This window comes from Leptosomus discolor, chromosome Z (genome assembly GCF_034619465.1).
Source record: "Leptosomus discolor isolate bLepDis1 chromosome Z, bLepDis1.hap2, whole genome shotgun sequence".
In the NCBI taxonomy this organism is placed as follows: domain Eukaryota; kingdom Metazoa; phylum Chordata; class Aves; order Leptosomiformes; family Leptosomidae; genus Leptosomus; species Leptosomus discolor.
In genome coordinates, this window is record NC_141419.1 from 22,796,442 (window position 1) to 22,821,600 (window position 25,159).

At 37.9% G+C, this 25,159-nt stretch overlaps 1 protein-coding gene across 1 annotated transcript in view; it reads right to left on the reverse strand.

The window, feature by feature from the left end:
• Positions 1–202: 202 nt before the first annotated feature.
• LOC104343776 (atrial natriuretic peptide receptor 1) overlaps positions 203–25,159 on the reverse strand; it is a 34,304-nt gene continuing 9,347 nt past the window's right edge. Inside the window, exons 7-23 of the mRNA XM_086480047.1 lie at positions 23,848–23,993; positions 21,178–21,250; positions 18,679–18,688; positions 17,244–17,330; positions 16,833–16,976; positions 15,853–15,974; positions 14,308–14,449; positions 10,693–10,738; positions 9,660–9,764; positions 8,576–8,695; positions 7,656–7,749; positions 6,707–6,794; positions 5,818–5,957; positions 4,529–4,681; positions 3,518–3,616; positions 900–991; positions 203–367 (exon numbers count right to left, since the gene is read on the reverse strand). Of these exons, the coding sequence (XP_086336173.1) occupies positions 203–367; positions 900–991; positions 3,518–3,616; positions 4,529–4,681; positions 5,818–5,957; positions 6,707–6,794; positions 7,656–7,749; positions 8,576–8,695; positions 9,660–9,764; positions 10,693–10,738; positions 14,308–14,449; positions 15,853–15,974; positions 16,833–16,976; positions 17,244–17,330; positions 18,679–18,688; positions 21,178–21,250; positions 23,848–23,993 (1,826 nt within the window). The remainder of the gene's footprint in view (positions 368–899; positions 992–3,517; positions 3,617–4,528; positions 4,682–5,817; positions 5,958–6,706; positions 6,795–7,655; positions 7,750–8,575; positions 8,696–9,659; positions 9,765–10,692; positions 10,739–14,307; positions 14,450–15,852; positions 15,975–16,832; positions 16,977–17,243; positions 17,331–18,678; positions 18,689–21,177; positions 21,251–23,847; positions 23,994–25,159) is intronic.

Consider the following 25,159-nt stretch of genomic DNA (forward strand, 5'->3'; position numbering starts at 1 on the left):
CAGTCTTACGTATCATTCCTCAAGATGAGTTTTTGCTTTTTTGTATTTTTTCCTGCCACTGGTAGGAGAAAGACACCCATGAATAAAGTCTAAGCTAATACATCCAGAAGGCCAAAGGGTCGTACTATCTCTTCTTACTTTCTAATTCAGCAGGATGACATAACAGACTGAAAGCAGGATGGATGCTGGAGAGAGTGAGTGGCTAGTAAGCAGTACTTGAGAGAGGATCACTGGGAAGGACACCTGGTATCAAACTAAATGGAGCTCTGTTGGTGTCTTGAAGAGTTGCAGAAGTGCTGGTGACTGCCTTCTGGGTGGCAGAGGCTTTCTTACCTTCAAGCCAGTATGTTACCATGTCTCCCTTCCCCTAAGGAAGAAAATGAGTCGTGGGATTATAATACTACCCACCATTCATGTAATAATCTTCTTACTGCAACTCAAAGCAAGTCCCAAAAGGAGACCGATGTGCCTGTCAGCCATTTTACATACAGGAAAACTGAGTCATAAAATTTTCCTTAAAAGACAGTGGCAGCACTATCAATTAAAACAATTATTTGACGTCTCATCCAAAACTGGGTCCAGAAGTATATTAGTCCTCTTATGGAATTCTTATGATGATTTATGATGTTTCTGCATGATCTTTTTTGATTTCAAGCAGTTACGACAAAGTGATGTGCCACACAGTACTTACAAGTTTGGTTAAGTCCTTCATCTCTGAATTATCAAGGTTGTCCCATGAACAAGCCTGCGGAATTAGTCCTGGTTTAAAAACTGAGCTTGCTTTCTTCAGGCACAGGAACTAGTCTAACCCAAGGACTGCATGGTTTAAAATTCAGGGACTCCAGAATACTTTCACACTCCCCTCTCCAAAAAACTGAGTATAAATGTTGCATACACACCTTGACTTGTAAATTTCCACGGCATACTAGCACATACTTTCCAATCTGTTCCAACAGCTGGTACGCACTTGAACTGCACTGTATTTTAAGAGCTGGAAAGAGAGACAATTGTCATATAATCACAACCACTTAAACACCTAAGACAGACCCATCCCCCTCTGGTGCCAAAGACTTCAAGTCTCATTAATGTACTTCCCCTTGCTTTTTTCATGTCTTTGCTGTCGTTCCTTTGTTATTTTAAATGTTCGCACACAAGCTCCAGCATCCTGGGCCTCTTTGTAAGAGCATCTCAGGACAAATACGTGGCTGTCAACAAACACTACTCTTCACATTCTGCACCTAATATTATTTGTCTACTCTTCATAGCTGCCTGGCTGGAGTTACTGATGAGCACCCTTTTCATCTTGCTAAGAAAACAGTAGTTCTAACTCCTGGTCAATAAAAAGACAGTGCTTTCTTTGCACATACAATTTTCAGCAAGGACTAAACATTAAAGAAACTGCCACCCTTGCTCTGCCTTCAAACCTGTAAATACAAGCGGAGGGAAGAGACAATATTACTGTAATGTCACTATTTTTTTTTAACAACATGATTTTTCCTTAATTGGCATTTATCTTGATGTAAACCATGTCTGACTCAGCTTCTGCAAATGATGGAGGAAGGATCAAGGAGGAGGACAGATAGCACAAATTCTGAATACTCCTCCTTTTCTCAGAGAGCAAAATTTTGCCAATATTTGGAAAATTTAAAAAAAAAAAACAACAAAAGCTGGATATTTTTTGCCTCTAACATTCTGCAACACAGAGTAAATCATTATGCTTCTTTGTTTGAAAAAAGATCCCAGACAATAGTAGGACTGGCTATGATTGTCTTACTGATTTTTCTTACATCAGAAAATGACTTTTGTAATATTCACTTTTATTGTTGTTGTTGATTAAATGTTTTTTATTGAAAGTCTCAAAACACTCCCTGTAGACCAGGAAATATATATTTCAACATATCCAGATACATATCTCTGAAATACTATTTCCAGTAGACACATGATATTTTAACTGGTCATCCTGCTTGGGAACAGGTTGCTAGCACTCAGATTCCAGCTGACAGCAATTTTAATTTACATTGCCAGTAACTAATCTATTTTAAAATCATAGAATCATCATAGAAATGATCATCTTAGGTTTAAAACATGTTAATGTAATATGAGATCCTCAGATGTACTTGGCCAAAGAAAGAGGGAAATGAAAGAAAGGCTTAAAAGATAAGAAGCTCTGTCTTTATACAGTTTTTAGTGTTGATGAACCATATAAGAAATAGACTGACATAGAGAACAAAAGATGAAATATGAAGAATGATGGAAGCAGATTTTTAAGGCATTAGTTTTAAAGCAGTCCAGATGAGATGATACAAGGAGCCTGAAAGAAGGAGGAGGAGAAGGAAAGGAGTTATATGGGAGGCTGACAGAAGGAAAATAATGTTATATGTGTTCCATACAGGCTAGCACTTGCTTTGGAAAAATGTATAAAATGGTGAGAAGGAATGGATGCCCATGGAGGTTGTGGAGTCTCCTTCTCTGGAGACATTCAAAACCTGCCTGGATGCGTTCCTGTGTGACCTACTCTAGGTGGTCCTGCTCTGGCAGGGGGGTTGGACTAGATGATCATTTGAGGTCCCTTCCAACCCCTAACACTCGGTGATTCTGTGATTCTGTGTGATTCTCAAATCCTCTGACTAAACCTTCAAAGCCATCATGTAGGATCACTCCCCTGCCTTTCTGCCTTGTTTCTAGTGAATCATGATAGATGTTGAAAGCATCACTTGAAATTAAACTTTAAAACACTTTGGATTTTGCCTAATTCAAATCGATTTACAAAGCATAGAAATGTGAGCCATAAAACTATACAGCTTCATTCCATGAATGAAAGAAGCAAAAACAAACCTTCAAGGTTGTTTGACCTTGAATCACTCCCTCATTCTTTTTTTTCCAGTTCTTGTAGACCAGGGTAAAATATTTCAAAAGGTGAGGTTCAAATGCTCATACTGGCTAAAGATGAAGCTTGCTAACTAAACATGGAGCTCTGTTGTCTCCTCGGATGAAGTGAAAGTGAGGATATCTCCATGATTTAATCTCTAGAGATTTCCGTCTAATCTCTTTGCTGAAGGACAGATACATAATTTCTGTGCTGGTTAAAGACAGACACAGCTCCCATGGTGTCCTACAATCTCCTGTGTTCTCCATCAGAGGAAGTTATCAGCGAAAAAGAGCAGTCATGAAAACATTTTTACTCTAAGTTTGCCTGAGTGACAGGAAGGAATAGAAACAGTGAACGTATCCACTTACCTCTCACTTTATCTGATTCTTACCCTTTTTTATTGTAGAGAACTTCAAAGCCATGAAAATCCCTTTCTGAGACTTGGGGAATGGGGGCATATTGATAAAAAGTTGTAGAGAACATCACTGGCATAATTTGCCCATAGGCAGATTGGAGCCAGAAATCAACAGGGTCCTTACAGTGTTTGCAGTAATTTAAACAGGACAGGACTCAAAACTCAGCATAACATTTTTTTCAGAACTCATTAAGGTTTGGTCAAAACCACATCTGCAATCTGTTCCTTGATACCTTCACTGGTAGATTCCATCCTGGAAGCTGTGTTCACAGTATCTCCAAATAAACAATACCGTGGCATTTTGGTCCCAACAACTCCAGCTACAACTGCCCCTGTTAAAGAAAAGAAAACAAGGTATTTTGTGTTTTTAAATCATACAATCAGTCATACAGCCTCAGGGCTGCTTCCTACATTATCTTATATCTCCTTCATTAACAGGTAAAGACTGAGTGTCAGTATTACATGGGTTATATATCTGACTTACAGATGGCTTCCAGAGCCATGGAAGGAATTGCGGAAGGGCCTCAAAGGAGAACAGCGTGGCAAGTGATGATGGGACAGAGATAGCGTGCACGAATTAAGGCACCTGCAGAATTGTGTTTCAACACGACAACAGACATATTTTGAGAGGCAGTGAGAGAGGAATGCTGCCAATAGGAGTTGTGCATGCAATGCTCACTAGTCAGAAGGAAAAGCAGGAACAGGAAGTAACCTGCTCCTGCTGAAGGCAGAAAATTAGCATTTTGATTCCTTCATGTCAGCCCCAGGGGATTTAAAATATAGATAATGTGATCTCTTGCTAAGACAATGTAAGCCGCTTAATTTCCAGATGCTGGGCTGCACAGCACATGTCCAAATCTGGCTGTCTTCAAGAAGGAGTTGCAATCACACATCAGATTAGATCAGGGAGCTGGGAGTCTGAGAGTGAAGGATAGATCAAAGAGTCAAGAAGCGACTCACTGCTTTGAGAAGAGAGCAGCTGAGAAGGACAAGTAACAGACACAGAATGGCAGTCCTCACTCACAACAGCAAAGGCACTGGGGCCATGTGGTGTTTCTAATGTTGTATTCCACACTGTGTTCCAAATGCCCCAGGTATCCAATAATTTATTCTGTTGGGATGGCCTCTATGAGGTGTTCCGTTCCATGTCAAGAAACTTAACTTCATTTTTAATGGAGAGGAAATGCCACTACAGAAACATTTGTTTGACCAGAGGAGACTCTTTTGCAGTCCTCTCAACATACCTGAATGGATTCCTGCTCTTATCTTTAGGAGAGTGTTGGGTTTGTGTGGGATCTTAAAAGTCTTGCAGACGTCCAGAAGGTCCAAAGCCATGCTTGCTATCTCACCAGCATGAAGGATCCCATTCTCTTTGGGTACTCCTGACACCACCATATCTTAACACAACAATGCAACTGTGTTAACCTTTGGCATTACACACAGATTTACCAAAGGATGCTGCCTAAGTTAGAAAAAACCAAAGCCCCATCCCCTCATAACCTGTGGCACAGTTGTGCCTGCTGAGCAGAGAAAGCCAGAAACGAAAGAAGGGTAGGCCAACACCTCATGTGTGTAATTACCCTAGCTTTGTGAAATGCTGGATTTCCTTCCTACTTTCCCATAAGATTTATTCCCTTCTACCCTTTCTTCCTCCCCCCGCCCCTCCATTGAGGATGCTTGAAGTGGGACAGGTAGTGGGAAAGTGGCTGTTCAATACCTTTTGTCTTTGGGCAGATATTATGAAAAGAGACAATGATCCCCACTAGGCATTGTCCTATGCTTCCTGCACTGACTCTTGCTGTGTAGGACAAGAGGGATGTCTCTTCAGGATCCCTTGGGTGCATTTTTTAAGGAATTTTATGCTCCAGAAGGTGCTCAACCATGCCACAGAAAAAAAGTGGGTTTTCTTCCATATTTCTCATAGCATTTCCTGTCTGTCTCATCCAAAAATTCTGCTAGATTCTGCTAGGCTTTTGATGGAACTCAGTTTTGATGGTTGTCAATCCCCATCAGATTCCCACGGTAGCAAATTGAAAGCCATTGGCCTAAAAATCCAAAAAGAAGAGGTAGCCAAGCCCCTATAGAGTATACAGACGGGGATCGTTGTCATGGTCTTTGCAAAAAAGACAGAGATAATAAAACTTATGGAATGGCATCTATGCTCCCATGGAGAAGGTAAATTTTTCAGCTATATTCCTGTGAAACAGAAGTTGCCAACTGGGATTAATGCCAAGGCTTAAAGTCAGACCTTACAGGTCATAGGAACCAAATAAACAGCAGCATTAGTTTGCTCAACTCATTTGTCCCATCTACAACATTTATCCATTGTAAAAATGATGAAAGTTATGCAGGAAAACATTTCTAAACTTTGCTAGATCTCTGCTAGGATTTCTCCCCTAATTGTTTTGTGTGGTCTTCCCAGTAGTAATAAGTTTTCCAAATCTCCTTCATCTATTCTTCCTTGTCATCAAACCAGTCTCTACCCTGATGAAATACTCATGCCCCATCATTGTCCACAGCTCAAGGAACTTACAGGCATCTCCTATTGTCTCCACCTTATAGACATCATAGTTATCTATGATTTCATCAAAAGTGGTATAAAGCTTGTTCAAGAGATCTACCACTTGGTAAGGTGTGCTGCTGCTGGACAGCTGAGTGAAGCCAACAATATCACTGTTAAAACACAACAGAAAGAACATACTCATCCACTGCCTTAACCATTGCAGATTGGTAATCCTAAATACACAGTAATACTTTCTCAGTGGAACTACCTCAACCTTCTCTTTTTTCAGTATTTTGCTAAAGATCTCACAGAATAGTTTTGTCTTCAAACATTTACTTAAACTGAAAACAGACTCCTTCCATGTAAAAGGACTGACTGACCTAAGCCTTCTTGCTTATCAATGCAGTAAACAATTTTTTACAGCTAGACTTTAACCTGCAACAGATGCAGTAGTCTTCAATTTTGGGATATGTACAAATGAAAAAAGGGAACTTAATAACTGTCCATTCATGACAAGTGAAGACATGCAATTTATGTGTTGCTTCATGCACACATATCAAGTCAAAGACTGTAAATCCATGTGGACTCTAAGGACAAACAATTTTCCTTTACACAGCTAAATGCTAGAACATTTACTTAGGCCTATCTTATGAAACATGCATGTGAGTATAACATACACAAAGTGACGTGCTGCTGTGTGTTACAGCTTCACAGTAATCCCATTTTCTATTTAAGTAATCATAATGAAAAATTGAGAGGTGTGAGAATTTTGAAAGACACTAATTTGCACAGTTAAATGTTGCCAACCTGGTACATAGTTTAGATAGAAATTCTGTGCTTGGTTAGGAGATTCACCTCCACTAGAAGCCTAAAAGTTTCTTCAATAGGAGTCAGTTCTAGTCCTTTCTTTTCTGTTTACCTGAAAAAGATGGTGGCACTTAAGTAACTTTGAGCTTGTGCATGTTTTCCCTGCCTGAGATCATCTGCTACTTGCTTCGGCAACATACCTGTTGTAGAAAATAAAGCAGTCACTCTTCTGATATGGATAAAAGCACACAATAAACAGAATATATTTGTTTAAAGGTATAAAAACAATGTTCATCAATGTGAAACATTCTGAAAGTGTGAAGCACTCTTCAGCATCAAAATCTGCTCTGCTGTAGTGTAAGAATTCACAGTAAATCTCGCCGATAACAAGTCCAGATTTTTCAGATGACCCATAACTTTTAGTTCAAACAAACCAGTAGCTATACATACCAAGACAGAGTAGGGCTAGATTCTAACAGTATGACTCTGGATATACTAGCTGCTTCTTTGTCGGCTCTTTGATAGTGTTTTGTTCCTGTGTTAGGTTTGTTTACTATCTCTTCTCTGACTTTTTTGATCTTCTTTATTTCTCCTATCTTGCACTTTCACAGCCTTTTACTTTTTCTCTCCTATGTGTTATGCCTGTTCCTTTACCCTTTTTTCTTGAAGAATTCCAGAAGATACACTGCCATCAAAAGTAACCTGAGGCCAAAAGCAATTCCCCAATATTTATAACTATACAGAAGGACTGCCAAGCAAGATCAAAGTGAGAACACTGTGGATTCTGGAGTCATAGCTCTCAGATGAGTGCAGTGATTTTTGGGGAGGAAAATATAAAAAGTGGCTAAGCATCTTTCCAGCATTGCAAGGAACAAGTATAGTAATTCATAGCCAACTAAAAGTTATCTATTAAATAATCACCTATTAAAGGGTCTCTGTTCGTAATTAGACAGTTAAGATCAAATTATTATTTAATTTGATCTTAATATACCTTAAAAATAATGGAAAATATTCCAAAAATACTGGAAAAGAATATCCAGTATTTTTGCTATATAACTTACTATACAACAGACGATCAGTCTTCTGTTTTTCGTGCATTAAATCCTGGGTTCTCTCAGAAACCAGTATCTCCAGATGTTTGCTATATTTCTCCATCTAGATAACATAGAGAATTACATAAAATGATCTTTTTGCTGAAACAGATTCATAGTTGGACAGGATTTAAGAATGATTCTGCTTTAAAAACATTCAGATAAGCAAAGGCTCAGTTCAGATTTCTCCCTAGGTAAATTTATGATTCCACATTCAAGATTGTTGATTACACATAAAGGGGCAGAAGCCAATTCCAGACTTCAAATCCTGTGTAAACATTTGGGATCAACTCCAATGCAGAGACCAAGCTGCAGGCATGGATTAAAATATGTTACCAAACCCAAAGGTTTCTAAGTCTCAGTGTTTTATCAAAAGCCCACAATGCTGTTTCATAAATTATCCTGTTATGCTATGCCACACTACACTTTTGCATCCCTGCTCTATGTGAGGCAACAGGCTGTGGAGGCAGGAGTGTCTTTTCTCTGCTGATGGGCTCAAGATACTCTGCTCAAAATACGTCTGTAAACATGCTATTTGTGGCATGCAGGGATTCTATACCTTTAGCACTCTAAGACCACCACCAAGCCACAGCAAAAGGGAAATACAGTTTCCTGTGTTAAAAACCAAGCAACATTTGACTGAAGAAACAAAAGTGTTCAGCCTGAACAAAGTTGAGAAAGTTAAGAAAAACTGACATAATGGAATGAGAAGGAAAGCTGCGTCTCAAGCAGAACTGCAGCTACAATCAGCCCACCAGAGGTTAATGAATGATAGTGGATTTTGTCATCACATAAGGGGTACGAGATCAAAAGACAAACCTGAAGGATAGAGGTGAAAGTTATTGCAAGTGAGCAGAGTGACTTGGATTGGATTAAAAAACTAAATTTACCAGAGTCATCATCATGTCAACAGGGCTAACTTTATTAGGATTCATCTTGGACAACATTTTCTTGACTTGTTCAAATGTAGGCCTTTGCGCTGGATTATTTTTTCTGCACCTTCTGATTAACTGCAGCAGGAAAAGAAAGTGAGTGAGAAAAGCAAAGAGCCTTTTGTCATTCCAAGCACAGGCAGTGTTTCGAATTAATACTACTATTTTCTCAGTGCATACTGTGCATGTGAAGCCCTATCTGCAGCTGGTGAAAAGTGGCAGAGCTATACTGAGGCCTCCGGAGTTCTACAGATTTATGCTGAATGAAGGACATTAGTTCATGAAAATGCTGCTGTAGGAAATCATTAATTAGATGCTTGTCCTTTCTGCCAAACACTGTTTAAGCTCTTCTCTTGTGCTATGTGTTGTGTTATGCTATTGGAGTCACATATTGTTTTCAGAGGACTTGACTGTACGCAAAATTCACAAAAGATTAAAAACTGAACTGCTTCTTAAGAATGTTAACTCCTGACTAAAATCCAATAATGCTTATGAGAAGTTAGTTACATTTAGGTTGCTACAAACCACTAAAGGTGAATTATACAGCTCTCGAGCTGAAACAAAGATGTCACGATTTTGTTCTGATTTAATTGAACTGGGAGAGGGTGTACTTTGTTTTATTAGGCAGTTTGAGGCTACTGCAGACACAGACCTTTTGCATGAGAATCAAACCAAACTCATACTTTGCCTGAGACACATATTTCACTATTTGAAAATCCTTTGCCAGTAAGCTAGACATATTACTAATATAAACTAGGTATGGAGCTCAACACTTTATAATAAAATGAAAATGCACAAAAATCAATGACTGAATATTAAAACCATCATTTATTACACTGACAATTTAAGGGGATAACTGAATCTTTCAATTTGTCAGAATGACTGTTTTTTTTATTAAGGATATTAAAGCCTTGTTTGAGATGTAGTTCTTGATGTCTGGATTGTTTACATTCGCCAAAGGTAATATTGCCATAAAACTTCTGTGACGTCTTAAATTCACTTCAATGAAGAATTTTTGTACACAATATTGTATCTTACTCACCTCTATGTAATCTGTGGGACAAGGGCAAGCATCCTCAGCCTTTCCTGAAATTAATTCTGCCAAAGGTGGGCACCAAGAATATTCAGCTGAATGCACATCATCTTTCTAGAGAAAAAGGGTTTAAACAATGTTGAAGTGCTGTGTTTTTCATACTACCCACTGAAAATATATTACTATGATCATCATTACTTTTATAGTATCTTCCCTATCACTTCCAGATCACCTTTCTTACAGGAGAGTACAAGAAAAAAAGAAAAAAGGATATAACCTAGTCTAAACTACGTGGCCTTGTTTAAAAGCTTTTTCATGACTGAAAGACTTTAATCTCAGTGTTTATATGAGGTAAACAACTTTGAAAACACATAATACCTGGCAAGATATTGGGAAACTTTCAAGAAACCACGAGGCCTACATTGGTCTATTATCACAAACTGTCAGAAATGGAAGGATGGCTGTTTCAGGTCTTCGTGGTTAGAATTCATGTTAAGTAAATTACTTCAGACAAAACCTGGTCACATATCCAGAACATCTGGTTTCAATTTCAAGGTGCATTTTTTTGTGTTTGCCATTTAGCACTGATCACAAGGCAGTGCAAATAAAACGTTTTCCTTATGGAAAGCATCTCATTTTCTCTTCTAGCGTATTCTTACCACTGCAAGACTCTACCAAAAGGGCCTGTGCGTGGCAGAAAAGGGAAGGAACAACAGGAGAAAAAGGAAGATATTATGGCATACTTTCCCTCTCCACCCCCATTGCCATAAAGCCTCACAGAGCTAATGAAAAGGCAGTTTTGGAGCTACATTATTTTTGTCAAACACTATTCTTCAAAGTCCTGAAGGGAAGACTGGTAAATGCATGAGGAAATCCTGCTTGCATCTTCCATTGGAAATGTACTTGCACCCACAAAATCAAGAGGAAAATGCATGCTTAAGAATAAATTAAAAGTACAGTTACTCAGAGTTAGGTGTGCATCTTCAACAGAAACAGAATCAAAATTGTCAAGCAAACTTCAAAGTTCATCTTTACTTACTGCCATAGGGTCACTTCTCGTGGCAATTTCCAGTAAAATGATGGCATAACTGCAGGATAAATGCAAACCAAAATCTTAAGGAAATAATTTAATGGAGTCAGTGATTTCTTCTTTCCCTGATTTCTTGTTCTTCCCCATTTTATAACTGAAAGCCCAGTGTCCCAAAAGGAAGGAAACAGTGCTGCTGTTACTACTTTGTGTTTTCAGAGATCTATCACTGGTCATTTCATAGCAGTCTTCTCTCAGTTATCAGAGATGAAGCATTTGTGTTTGATAGACAGGAAAGCAATTTTTTCTGGAAGAATTAATGGAATCCAGACTGGGTATGTGCAGGGACTTACGTAATACCTACCAGTTAAACATACAGGACAGGTTTGTGCTGTAATCAAGGGGCAGCAGCAGGTTCATCAGGATTATCAGCTGGAGGAGTGGCTTCTTTTCACCATAGATCGCTGTTCTGGAAAATCTCCATAAAGTCAATGATGAGACAGTATGTCCAGAGTGGATCTTTTACAGTAAAGTACACATTTTTGCTTGTTATTTCTGATTTATATTTTCAGCAGCAGCAGCAGCAGCTTCCTCAGACGTACCAAGGTCAAACACATTCATCAAGGGTGAAGAATGGAAAAAATGGGGTAACAACTGGGTGTTCAGTCTCGTTATTGCACTCACTAGAGATCTTTTAGAACCGTGATCTTCAAGAAGCCAGCACCTCCTCCAGCCAGCAATCCTGATAAAGATGCTGTTGCTTCTTTATGTATTGAAACTGTGTAATAATTGACTCCCAGTATGCATCTCCATGTGATATCATTCATTTTTATGAGGAATATTGGTTCGCAATCTATTGTATTGCTAATGGTTGCTCTGAGCTGTAAGGCATTCTAGCTGTATAATGGGGTATGTCTACCTATCTTTCAGTCCACTCATGGACCACCAATGGCAAGTAAAATAATGCATACAAACCATGCTGAATAATGTAGAAATTAATCTGATGAGATTTTTATGTTAATTTTGGGATGATTTGGTAGTAGAAAGGAATACCCGTCCTGGTAAGACAGCAAAGCTGAAATAGATTTTTAAGGAGAATAATTAGATGATGGTAACTCTGATAAAGCAGTATTGATTTCATTCAGCTTCAGCAGCGCTGTTCAAAAAAGTCCTAACACAGGGGATAGTGAAATTCACATAACTATTACGAATCAAGAGGATCCAGTCTAGGAGAAACTGTGACTGGAAACAGCCTCTTCAGCTCAAACAGGAGATACTCTCATGTTCCTGTTCTCATTCCCATTTTAGCTTTCCCATCTGACCAACACATTCTCTGGAGAACTTTAAAATCAAGTGATTCACCTATAAGAGCACACAAAATTTCAAGTCCCACTACTGCAGTTTCTACTCATTTTTTATTTGGGCCATACCTTCAGGAATATTAATAGAATTTTTGCACAGATAAAAACTGAGGATTTCAAGACTGGGACACTGCTCCTGGCCAGCAAGCCCACATGCATGTATCAGGAAAGCTTAGCACCAGCTCATAACATCAAACACAAACTGTGTTAAAATGCAGGTTCTGAAGAATAGCTGAGTTAAAAAGACAACCCTTTTAACGCTACAGGGTACATACATCTCTATCTTTCTTCCCTAACTGCACATTGCTCCTCTCCCTTTTCTGATTTCATCTTTTACTGATTTTTCTTTCTTACCAAGAAAGGACAACTTACAACAAAAGAAGACCTGGATTTTGCAGGCACAAGGACTGACAGAAAGACAGATTCAGCAAGTGTTTACTGAATCTGTCAAAATTTCATTGTAGTCACCTATGATATGAGTAAATCAGCTCTATTTTAAGAGGAGTCTTTGGCAAGAAATGGCTTCAGGAGGCTACGTTGCCTGCGAAGTCAAGTAATGATATCTAACCTGAACATGGGCAAAGTGTGAACTGGACAAGTACCAAGGAAATATTTTCTGGAATGCATTTTGGCTGTGGGGCAATAATAAACTGCAATGCATAAGACAATCCTAAAATTACTGCTCAGTTGTAGCACAGTACTTTCTGTCACCAGTTCGTGTTGAAAAAGTAAACACCAATACAGGACAAATTTCAATAGTCAGAAATATCAACACAGTGACAAATGGCCTTTAGTTGAGCTATTCTGAAGCAAATTCTAAGAGTATGTTTAAGCTTACAGATACAAATACTACTGAGACCTCAAAATCTTGCTTACATAATCTTATAGAATAGATTACAATTCATAATATTCCAGAACAATGTATATGCATACATTTCTTTACTAGGGATTAATGTGCATTAATCCAGTAAATCCTATATACAAAATCATGTCTTCAATTCATATAATTTTTAGTGAATCCTAATTGAGAAAGAGGGGAAGACTGAAACTTATCTGTCTCTGCAACTAATTTTTCATTAAAAGCCCCATAACAGTCACTTAAGGCAGTAAACATTTCTTGTGGCCTGCTGCAGGCCAGAGTAATACTCAGAGCTTTTGATAAAAGGTAATAATAGCTACTCTTTGGCAAATGTTGTTAATGAACAGCGCTAATAACTGTCCCTCCTTCTGCTCAACTGTGTTGCACTATCAGCATTTCAATCTCTAATTGAACTCCTGTTCTTCACATTCTGCTAGCTACCAAAGTCACAAGGAAATAGAAGACTTCTGCTGGGCTGGGAATGTGGCAAGAAAAAGTAAAAGAAAAGGGCCACAAAACATCTTGTAGTACCGTTCTGCATTCTCCCCTTTCAAATGCTTTCAGCAAGTCACAGGAAATAAGCAGACAGAGGAAGTATCATTGTTATGAAATACAATACACCAAGAACACAGTGATTTTCCTACTTAACACAGAAAATTCATGCAAGAACCAAGAAATACAGATAATTTTCTAAAAAACCTAGTTCAATGACTTTTTCATTAGAGATTATTCTCTGAAAATTCAGTTGTAATCCCACTTATTTGAAAAGTGGTTGGATAGAAGCTACCCATCACTAGCAAGTCTAAACCTGATAGTCAAATAAGCCATTGCAGAGTGATCTCCTATAAAGGCTTTCAAAAGGAAAGTGACAGAGCTATTCACTAGTGCATCTATTTCCTTTTCCTACCTCTATTTTTTCTCTGCAAACCAAATATTGTAATTTTGTGTATGCAGCAAAATAATGTATTGACACAAATTATAGAATTATGGGATGCATATGTGCATTATGACATCCTGGAAAACTGATGCTATTAACTGTTAAGGTTTTAAGGTATTGACATTATTGAAAATTATCTACCTTTTCATAAGAAACAGCAATAAAAAAGAATTACTAGATAACAGCAGACCTTTATACCTTTTTTATCTACCAGTCCACAGTAACCTTTTATTAATCATTAGACCAACTCTGCATTTATATAACATCAGTGAATTCAGTATTTGATTACCTACCTTGAAAGAGAGGATTCTGTGATATATATACTGTTCTGTATTCCAGAATCAATCGTTTTTAAAATACAATTAAACATATACCTGGGGTGACCACAGAATTACACTGATCCTAATTGTGATTAAAGAATAGTCATCTTGAGATGAGATTTTTAAGTATGAGAAACAGGAATAGTTAACTACCTGTAGACATCTGTCACTGAATTGGGTTCAAAGTCTGAAAAGGAATGGATTTCAGGAGCTGTGTAAATCTGTATCAAATGCTGCTGGTATGAGCCTGACCCCTCAGGAGAATCTTCTTTTCTGTATGACTGTAAACCATAATCTAACACGGAAGAAAAAAGAAAGCAAACTGTTGAGTGGGTACTTCTCTGAAACATGTGCATTAGCAGACAGTAACATAACTAGTCTAAAAGAATTAATTTTCACTATTTGAAATACACATCTCAGTCTAAAAAGAGTGTGTATCTGGTGGTCTTGTCCCTCTAAATCAATTGCAAATACAGAATCTGGAAACCAAATATTTGGGTGAGACTGCATGACAGCAGGGAAGTTGAACTACATGGCCTCTTTGAAACAAAATTCTTTTATGATTTTACAAAATTATATTCAGAGAACAAGCTCACTTCGTTGCAAGAGTTAGCATGCAAATGCAGGTTTCTGTTCTACTTGTCCCCTGATTATTGTCTGTGGTGGCTGGTTGCTAGAGTAATTACAGGTTAGACAGACTAGAACTACTGCAAATCAGATGGTGGGCTTTACTTGCACACCACTAGCTTCAAAACAAAGGCAGCATAAACATGACACATCTTTGCAGCTATACTTTTAGCCTAACATAGAAGAGATTCTCAGCATGTGACTCAGCGTTGGAGAGGAGAAAAATCCAACTGACTTCAGTTTTCTTTCTAATATAACCAGCACTCTGCTGAGTGCATGGGAATGCAGAATCAGACATCTGGTTTTGTCTGGAGGGATCTCTAGTTAAAATGGTCCTAAAGCTTCATTCTTTATGTTGGAAGTCATTGGAGTTTCTCAAATAGCTCCCACATTGCTTATTTGTGAGGTTTGTTTAACATTATCATATCCAGATAAAACATGAATAATTGAAGTCTCTACAGTGCTACCAGTTAACTTCTGAACAATTTCACAGAGACGGGTTATAGAGTGTGATAACTACTTTGAGGAGGAAACAGAAGATATGATCATTGCTATCATTCCCTTTGGCAGCTGCAAATTAAACTAGACTCTCCAGTGGTTTTTCTGTCCCCACAGGAAGTCTTCCTGTATCAGGAGCAGAGCAGACCTGTAACTCTGTCTCTGGGAGAACACAATTCAGTTCTGTGTACAGGACTGAAAAGCTCCAAGATGAGTCTGCTTTTCTCCATGAAATTATTTTGCGTTTACCAGTCAGCATCACCCCATGTCTTTACAGCACTGTCCATGGCTCAGGTTTTTCTCTGTATCAAAACTGAGAATGAGAGACTTTCTGCTCAGACTGGTGACAGACTCCATCATTTGTGGGATCTGATGTGTGCATCAGTGACACTTGTTAAATGACTTGACATGATAACGTAACATGAAATTTGCTTCAGCACGGGGCAGTTCTAGTGAAGGCTGGTATAGTCAGCATTTCCACATGAAATGTCAACATGGAAGTGCTTGAGAGGAGTGTTGCATTAGTGGGTTAGCTTGACAGTTTTGAAATGTTGTTTCTTATTTTCTTTTTACCTGCAATTTTACAAACCCATCGGTCATCTATCACACAGTTACTAGACTTCAACCGTCCATGATACATTTTGTGGTGGTGAAGATAGGCCATTCCTTGCGCAATATCAGTAGCAAAAGAAAACCTGAAAGACAAAAATCAGTGAGCTAGTATTTCCGCTAAACCTTCACTCAAGAGTGGCACCAAAGCTGAAGCTGACAGAAAGCCTCCCTATCACTGCGATAGCTTTCAATTTGTGTCCCCATGCTCACTTTTCCAAAACACTTAAGATGGGTGCTGAAAGCCCTTAACTCCCACTCAGTTGTCTAAGTCCACAGGCCTTCAGCCTCTTTTAAGAAAGTTGAGTTTCTTCTAGAAATTCTGAGTACCTTTGTATCCTTGAGAGTGCTTTCAAATGTTTACAAGTGAAACAATTTTTTATTAACTTTCTCACTTTACTAAGAGGGTTTCCTCCCTTACAGTCTTTTTCTTTGCTGAAGGCAACATAAGGCAGAAGTAGAAAGAGTGTGCCAAGATTATTCTTGAAAAACAATGTCATTGTCTTTGTGGAAGTTTCATTGACAATGTGAGATCATTTTCTATATTGGTAAATATAATGAAGTGTAGGTTGGCATGCTAATCATTTCACCAATACGTCTTCTGAAACAGAGATGCAGTGATTTTTAATTAAATGGGAATGCCCAAGATATTTGAGAACAAAATGAAGTTACATGTGAAAAAAGGTTTAAAACCAGTTTTGCAGTATAATTAGAGGTGGGTTGAAAAGTCATTTTCTTTGCAAAACCAGCACTAAACATGATTGCTCAAAAATCCAGAAGAGAAGTTGGGCCGGATATTTTAATTCACTTTCTTTCTTTCTTCATACTCTCCATATCACAGTGCAGAGGTCTGTGTATCCAAGGACTTTATCTAAAATTAACATCTTGTCCTAAACTGCACAAAGCACAGTTTGTGTCATTTAGCTTATCTAAAGTTTTTCTACCTGAAGCCCCAGTTCAAAGGAATGTCTTCATTGAGTAGAACATCACTCAGGCTGCCTTTGGGGCAGTACTCTGTCACGATGGCAACATTTGGCACTTCTATACAACCTCCAATGAATTTGCAGAGATTGGGATGGTCAAGTTCCCTGTGAAAATCAACAGAAATCACAGCACACTAGCAATTTGCATAGATACCCCTCCTGCTTTTTGTAGGGTAACTGGAAAACCAAGTGCCTTGTCTCACAATGTAGAAAGAAAAGTAAAATCGGCATAAATAAATTTTGATCTGGTGTCAAAGCAAAGTTTGAAAGAAAGAAAAATATGAATTTACAGTTACATTTGGATAGATTGTAACCCCTAAAGAACCAGTGTAAAAAAGAAACAACATACACTTCTTAGGTTTCATTTCTTACCTCACTTGCTTCACTTCTTTACGTATGGATTTGGACAGCGTGAATGTCTTCTTCATTATTTTCTTTATGGCCACTGTTCTACCATCACTGAAACAGAATGAAATGCTGTTCACAGGCCAACTTCATAAGCCAGGCAGACTACAAATACAGACTGGATATTTTTTCTACAGTGGATAGCTTCATATCTCTAGAGATGAGGCACAGAATTTAAGCTTTTCTGTATGTGGGTGTAAATGTGAGTCTGAGCACATGACAGGTGATAGGGCCCTGTTTCTATGATAAGGGAAGCATTAGTGACTATACTCAAGCATCCTGCATGTGTGGATAACATTTGGAACGTGAGAGTGTTAGAGTTAGTTGAGGTAGTCAGATGATGGAGTATCAGCAAAGGAAATGTTAGAGTAGTGAAACACATACAGCAACATCCCTGCTATCTGTTGCTTCTGACTACTGTTTTGGAGATCCATCACTGATACTTAACATCCTTTTGTTCTCATGGGTTGAAGCATTCTCAGCGATGAAGCAGTTGAGTTCGATAGACAGCAAAGCAATTTCCGTTGGAAGAATAAAGGAATCCAGTGAAGCTACATGCAGGAATTTAAGTGATACCCACCATAAAAATACAGAGTACGTCGTCTGTAGTGTAGCAGGTGTAGGTGCTTCACAATGAGACTGAATGCCCCACTCTTACATCTTTCACCCTTGATAAATGTGTTTGACCTTGATTCATCTGAGGAAGTTGATGATGATGAAAATGTCATCATTCAGAAAGAAGTAGCAAAAATGCTTACTGTAAAAGACCTACACTGGACACAGTGTCTCATCAATGAAGTGGCTGTGATTTTCCAGAACAGTGATCTATACTGAAAAGGAAGCTGCTCCCCCAGATGATGATCCTAAGTACATTCCTCTATTCTGCAAAGCACAGATCCTGCCCTGTGTATTCAAATAGTAGGTATTATCTCCATCTTTGCACATGTTCCACCCCTATTCCCTGACTATATTATTTTTAGGGGAAAAATTGCTTTCTGGATAGCAGGATATGGCTATACTGTTTGCCCGTATAGTCATAATGATATGTACCTTTATAAAGTGATCCAGAGGTGAAATGCTCCGTATCTTCAGTCACACCAGCTGGTTTAAGGACAAGATTTCTAATGTGCTACTCTATAGGATGCTACTCTCTAGTGCAAAGAACCTAGCTGTGCTCTGCCTGCATTTTAGAGAAAGGGCTTTAGAACCAAAAGGTCTTGGTTCTAAATACATTTGAACAGTAAGGGCCATTCACTAATGGGTGTAAGAGACATTATGCAGCCACAGACTTTACCAAGTCCCCAAAAGAAAAGGAGAAATGACAACCAAACCAGAATCCTGGCATATAATATATGCCACAGCCAGTATGTGGTACAGAAGTCAGATGATGATGTTAACTTACTGGATTTGGCCTAAAAAGAGAAAGGCAAACTTTTGCACTACCCATAAACAGTAAAGGCAAGAACTGGAAAGCAATGTGAAACTATAGTATAGTAGGTACTACATGAAACGAGCAATGTATTGACTTACTATCTCCCAGTCTGGGTGAAGTAGTGTTTCCTGGACATGTTAGCAGTTGCTGTGCAGGAGCTCAGAGCAGTGATACAGCTGGCATTGGAGTCACTGCATGCTGGGTGAGCACTCATCACACTTCCTGTTGCTGTCCGTACTATGCAATCTAAATGGGATGTGGGATGAGAAAAGGGACCTGAAGATGCATATTATTGACAAGGTAGAGACTCCAGAGGCAGACAAATATGGGAATTCTCCAAATCTTTGCATCTCAGTCTTGTTAACACTGAAGACAGAAAGCCATTGCTTGAAATGTGACTGCTGCATAAAAAGTAAAAAAGTTTCAGAGATGATTCATTGCCAGAGATTTTTCTCGCTAATCCTCAGGATTTGATGCAAGTTTCACTTCCCTGCTTTTGGGATGGCTAGCTCTTGCTGCTACTTAGATGCCGAGGACAGAACCCAGGGAAGCAGAGCAAGCCCTGTTCCATACTTTAACAAGTCTATTTGGAGCTCCTAGAAGATTGTAAAGGGATGTGGGAAGTGATTCTGACACCAGAGGGAAGTCAGAGCAATGATACAGTCAGATGAAAGAAAATCAGTGATCTCAATGTGTGTGTTTTAATATCTTAAGGTAACCAGCTCAAGGTAAGAAAATGGATTTGAAAACAAATTTAATGAATTACATATCATTTCACCACTGCCAATTAAAACCCAGATTTAGCCAATTTGTCTCAGCATTGCTGAAACCTCTCAACTCTCCCTGGTATCAGTATCTAACAAAGTGTTGCTGAGGAAGTTCAGCATCTCACCTTGCATCAGGACTGCCATGTTCCCACACCATAGTATTCTCCATATGCAGCTCAAAATCGTGTTGACGTTTGGAGTTTTTCTACAGCTTTCCACCCAGAAATATATCAGAGATCCCTGAGATAGCTTTGAGAATAAGAGTGTGTGTGTGCATGTGCATACATATATATGGCGCAACGCACCAACAGAGGAGTTATCTTGAAAAAATAGAGCTAAATTTTCACAGTACAGGCTACATATCCTGGGTACAGGACTGCTGATGTGTTTCCATTTAGATAAGTGTACATGTCAGGCTACTGTGTGTATCTCTGGACAGCTCTGTCAGGAGAAGGCATACTGTCTGTTTCCAAATCTCATCATATTATCAGTCCTCATTGCTCTTAAATTGTTAATTATCACTCCCAGGTCTTAAACAGTATTGTTGCTTCACAGGCCTCTCTCCAAGAAAACTATGTCTTTAATCTTGGGTTTTTCAAATTACTATTTAATGTGTTATTTTTTGATCATGCTTCTAATTTCCCTCAGTCTCTTTCTATTGTTTCTCCTCCCTGTGATGTTTATGACCTCTTCTAATTCATTGTCATCCGCAAATTTGCTTGTGTTCCTTTTTGCTGTATTGAAAGGCACTTTTCCTTCCATTTTCCATTTCTGTTTCCGCAAATTGGGATTGAAATTCAGTTTATGTATTCAGATTAATTTCTAAGACAACATCTGTTCTTTACAGCAACAAGTATATCATATCAAAACTAATTAATGTTCAAATCCAAGGCTGAAAGTATATCTACTATATATTAACACAGGAATGTCTTGACACTTCTACAAGCAACACAATGACGTAACACAGATAAAGCAGATATCTTTCTAGCAATTCCTCACAGAGGCAGAAAGTGAGAGAGTGAACATCAGCACACACCTATCAACTTCATAAGATTTCTATGGATTTACCCTTTCTGAGTGTCTAGGCATTTTCCTTCTGAATACTAAAATAATGAACAGCAAAGCAAATAATCTATACCTATTTTACGTGCAGCATAGTAAAGCATATAATAACATCTGGTTTATTCTTAACATGGTTAATTAGAAACAATTAAACAGTATTTTATATCCAGAAGGTAAAATGAAAAAAACTCTGGCCACAAGGAATTACTTTTTGCAGCAAGTCTGTCACAGATAGCATACACTGAGAGAAATTAAGATCTCATTATATCCCTCATTATATTTGTGCAAATCCAGGGCAAAATAGTGAGACTAATTATACAGAATGACACATTCACTGAAGCAACTGTAATTTATTTTGTCCAAGTCCAGAGGTTATCTGTTTATTTTGTTTAATAGGCCTCTTTTTTAATTGAAAAATCACTATTAAAAAACCAAGGAAACTATTTAAAATAATGTTGACATCTAAAGTTTCAATTAAAAAAAATCAGTGATCAGCTCACAGAGGTTACAGGGATGAAACTTTGGATATGTCTTTCACAAATTCTTTCACCTTAAAACATGAAGATGTACTTATGATGGAGATTATTTCTCAAAATTATTAAGGAAACTGATCATAGTATCAAAACGACAAGTTACTAACCTTGTTTGATGCAAGTGAAGTCTATAATCCAGCTTTCATCCCAAAACATCTTTTGTTTCTGATATTCAAACCACTACAAAAATAAATCAAATTCATTCCTGATTAATCCTTACTGTCTTTGAAGGAATTAAACCAGAGATTACTGGGTTTTTCAAACACGAAAGTTTATGAGTATCCAAACAAAATCTGATGTTGAAGCGTCCATCATACGAGTAACATTGCAAACAAGAGTTATTAGAAACAGGCTTAGAAGAAAACAGCATCTAATAAATGTCTTAAAAACCAGTACATTCCTTATTCTTGAATCTAATTACATGTCATAGTACGCATTGGCTACAAACTCTCCCTTATTGTCATTACTTCTTATGCACTGCATTTACCTCTCAGCCTGGACATCAGATGAGTGATCTACATCACCTCATGTCATGGAAATGTCCTATGCTATGTAAGTGCATGTCAAGAACACACTACATCCCAACCCCAAGGTAAGGAGCAGTACATCTTATATCATGTAATAGAATTAGCCTCCAAGCCACAAATGAGATCATATTATGTCAAATATGCTAAAGAATATTAGGTAGGGATTCTGTGGGTATTTTGTAAAGAAGGCATTGCTCTAATAGATGATTTTCTCTAGAGCTGACATGCAAAACTAACATAGAAAGCATAAGCACGTGGTTTCAAAAGAGGAACAGCAGATTGAATTATACAGCTGTTACAGCTGCAGTCAGTGCCAAAATGTCAAACCAGAACAGCATTTTACCATCATTATAGCATTTTCTATAGTGTGGAATTTAATATTAGGAATTATGCATTCATTGAAACAGGTAACAAATGTCCAGATAATACAGAAGGAACACGACTTAGAGATTGTGATGGTGGTTTTGGTAGAAATTTATGACAAATATAGAGATCACTGAATCAAAATTAAGTTGTATCATTTATCTCAAAAGGCTTCTGAGAAAAAATATCTACATTTTATCTTGCAAAGGTACAACTAAAGATATATTAGCTAGAAGTGACCACTGGGCTTGCTACAGAGATTGATATCCAAGGAATCCTCTTCTCTACTTGACTGATTAAAGAAGCCAGATGGTTCTTTTTACTTTATCTTAATTACTGAATTGGACAAAAGGATCTTTCCTATCTTTTTTACTTACCACCTAACTAAAACATGAAAAAAAGAAGATACTATTGCAGAAGTAGTAGGAGTAAGTATACAGAAATGCAAGAAGAAAAAAATAGACCTCAAAACCTACAGAAAAATAGCAGAAATAATAGATAAATTTTGCTACAAGGCCTTTAGATAAACCTATGCAAGGACAAGAAACTCCATTGCTCTTTCTAAAATGTCAATTGTTTAAAACGATCTGAACTGCTAATCTGTCCAATTGCATATTTCTATCAGATTATGTGGTTTTACAGGACACTTACTATGAACACATTGTCACAAATGCCTTGTGGATTGTAAATGCTCAAATAGTTTTCAACAGTGCTTCTGTTCCTAACTCACAAACCCCCACGAAGAAGCACAGAACTGAGAAGAAAACTAATGTGATTCAGGCCTCCTGTAGTACTTTACTCAGTGGGCCATCAGCTTTCTCCTGCTTATTCCCTCTCAGCGCACCTGCCTACCTCAGATGCTCACTGCAACCGCAGTACAAGATGGAAAGAGAAGGAGTCCCTGAGGAAAGAGGAGCCTATTGATTTGCAGGATTTACAGGCCAAAGCCCAAATAAATTATGTTACATACATAGTCAATATAATGACTCTAAAACTGCCATATTCACTCGCTAAATCTTTGTCATGAAATTCAGAAATGTATTTTCTTTCAAGATGCAGACACATAAGGAATATAGATCCTCTTTCCCAGAGGTACTGTGAAGTAATAAGCCATAATAGCATGCTGTCTCCTCTTTATACAGACATTTTCATTCAAAGGCATCCAAAACTACTTCTTTCATATTCATACGCTCCTCTCTCCACATTCCCTTTTTGTTTTTCCTTCATGAGCCTGTTATAATAATTGATTACTATTATACAAAATCAATCACTTTGAACTGAACCAAACTGGTTCATTCACACTAAGAAAATAAACCTATTAAAAAAAACCCCAACAAAACCAAAAATAAAACTGAAAAAAAAAAAAAATAAATATCATCTTCTCATTATTTCTTTTGAGAATATCCCAAGTTCAATGTTTTCCACTACAAGTTGTATTTGGACTCTGAGATTTAATGGCCTCTGGTGGAGCTAATCCCTTTATGAATTTACCTAATTTGTTTTTTAATTCATTTGTACTTCTGGTCTCACAGGGTTTTGAAGCAGTTAATTTCAGAACCGGGTTTTATTCTGAGTGAAAAGTAGTCTTACTTTACTGGCACCCCCCAGTTCCCATGCTGTGAAAAACATCTTCTTCCTTTACCACTATATATCCATCCCTCTTGTTACATTCCTCTTCAGTCTTCTGTCTTACAGGATGAAAATTCCTAGCCCAATGAGCCTTCCCTCATAAAGAGGCCAAAAAGGCTCTCTACTTTCCTTCTGCTTTCTTCCATAGCACACAGATTCTGGATGCAGAAGAAAATTTATCGCTCTACTAACAGAGCCCTACTCTAACTAACCAAATCATGGAAGTAAGAGAAAGGAAACAGGAGAAAGGATACTTACCATGACTGTCAAAATGAAGCCAGTGCAGACTAAACATATTGGTAAGACAATTGCTATCCTAGCACCAGCAGACAATGGGCATTCCCCACAATCTGCTGGACAGATAGAGCAGCCTTCTTCTTCCTCACAAAAGCCATCTCCACAGACTGATTAGAAAAGGAAACACATATCAGAATATTTTAAGGCAGTTTCATCCATTCACAATGTTGTATTCAGATTTAAACACATGGTTCTTGAGCTGGGAAACCTAAGAGTACCAGAAAGAATAAATTTTGAAGAATCCAGAGGTAGGACCCTGGCAGCTGAAAGAAAAATCTGAATTTTTACAGTTATACAGGATCTCTCTGATCAGATTAAATTGTTAATGACATCAGAGCCTTTGACATGTTTTGTGTATAAATCACTTCATCACTACTCTGTTTCTCATTGTCCATCTGTTTTTTTCTGAGAATTAAAGTTCCTCAAGGCAGGAATTGTCTTTTGCATTCTTTGTACTTAATCCAGCCCTTGAGATTCCCAGGAGCCTGTGACCCTTCCTCAGCAGCAGCAGCAGACATTCTGCGTACTGCAGAATGAAACCCTGCAACCTGTACTTCAAGGATTTCTTTTTCTTCAAGGTCTTATGAAAATTATCAGCAGTATCAGATTTAAAACAAAAGCCGTAAAGGACAAAACTCCTTCTCCCATGTCCTGAATAGTGTTTCAATTTTACCTCTATGACTAAACTAATACCATGGTGTACTTCAGCCTCTGTTCAGCTGAAGATATTATTCTGTCACTATGTAATATATTTTTTAAAAAAAGCCTTAACAAAACAAAATGCAGGGCTCAGTAATATTTCTGCCTCATTCCATTTAATTCCAGTATAATATCAGGATAATCACAGAAGTCACTTTCTGCCTCAGAGGTAGAGCTGCATTTTTAAAATTTCTTTTCAGATAAATTGTAGGTTTCCTGGAAAACTCATCTGCAGCTGTCTTGAAATGAATAGCAAGTTCTTTAGTTAAATACATCCACTCACAAGGAAGTTGCTTTGGTTCTTGGTTTGGTTTGGTTTGGCTTTTTTCTTAATATTGGGAAATCTATTCTCAAACTTCCAGAAGAATAGCTAACAAGACTACTGTGATGACATCCTTATTTTACCCAATATTTTTCTTCAGATTGTGTGTTTAATTTATTAAATAAAGTCCATTTAAAAAATTTTACATTGCTAAGATAATTGTTATGGCTATTTCTGTTCGCTGCATACAGCTGTACTAAAGTGAATGAAAGGCTGATGCCTTTGGCAGCAATTGAATTTTAATGTGAACAA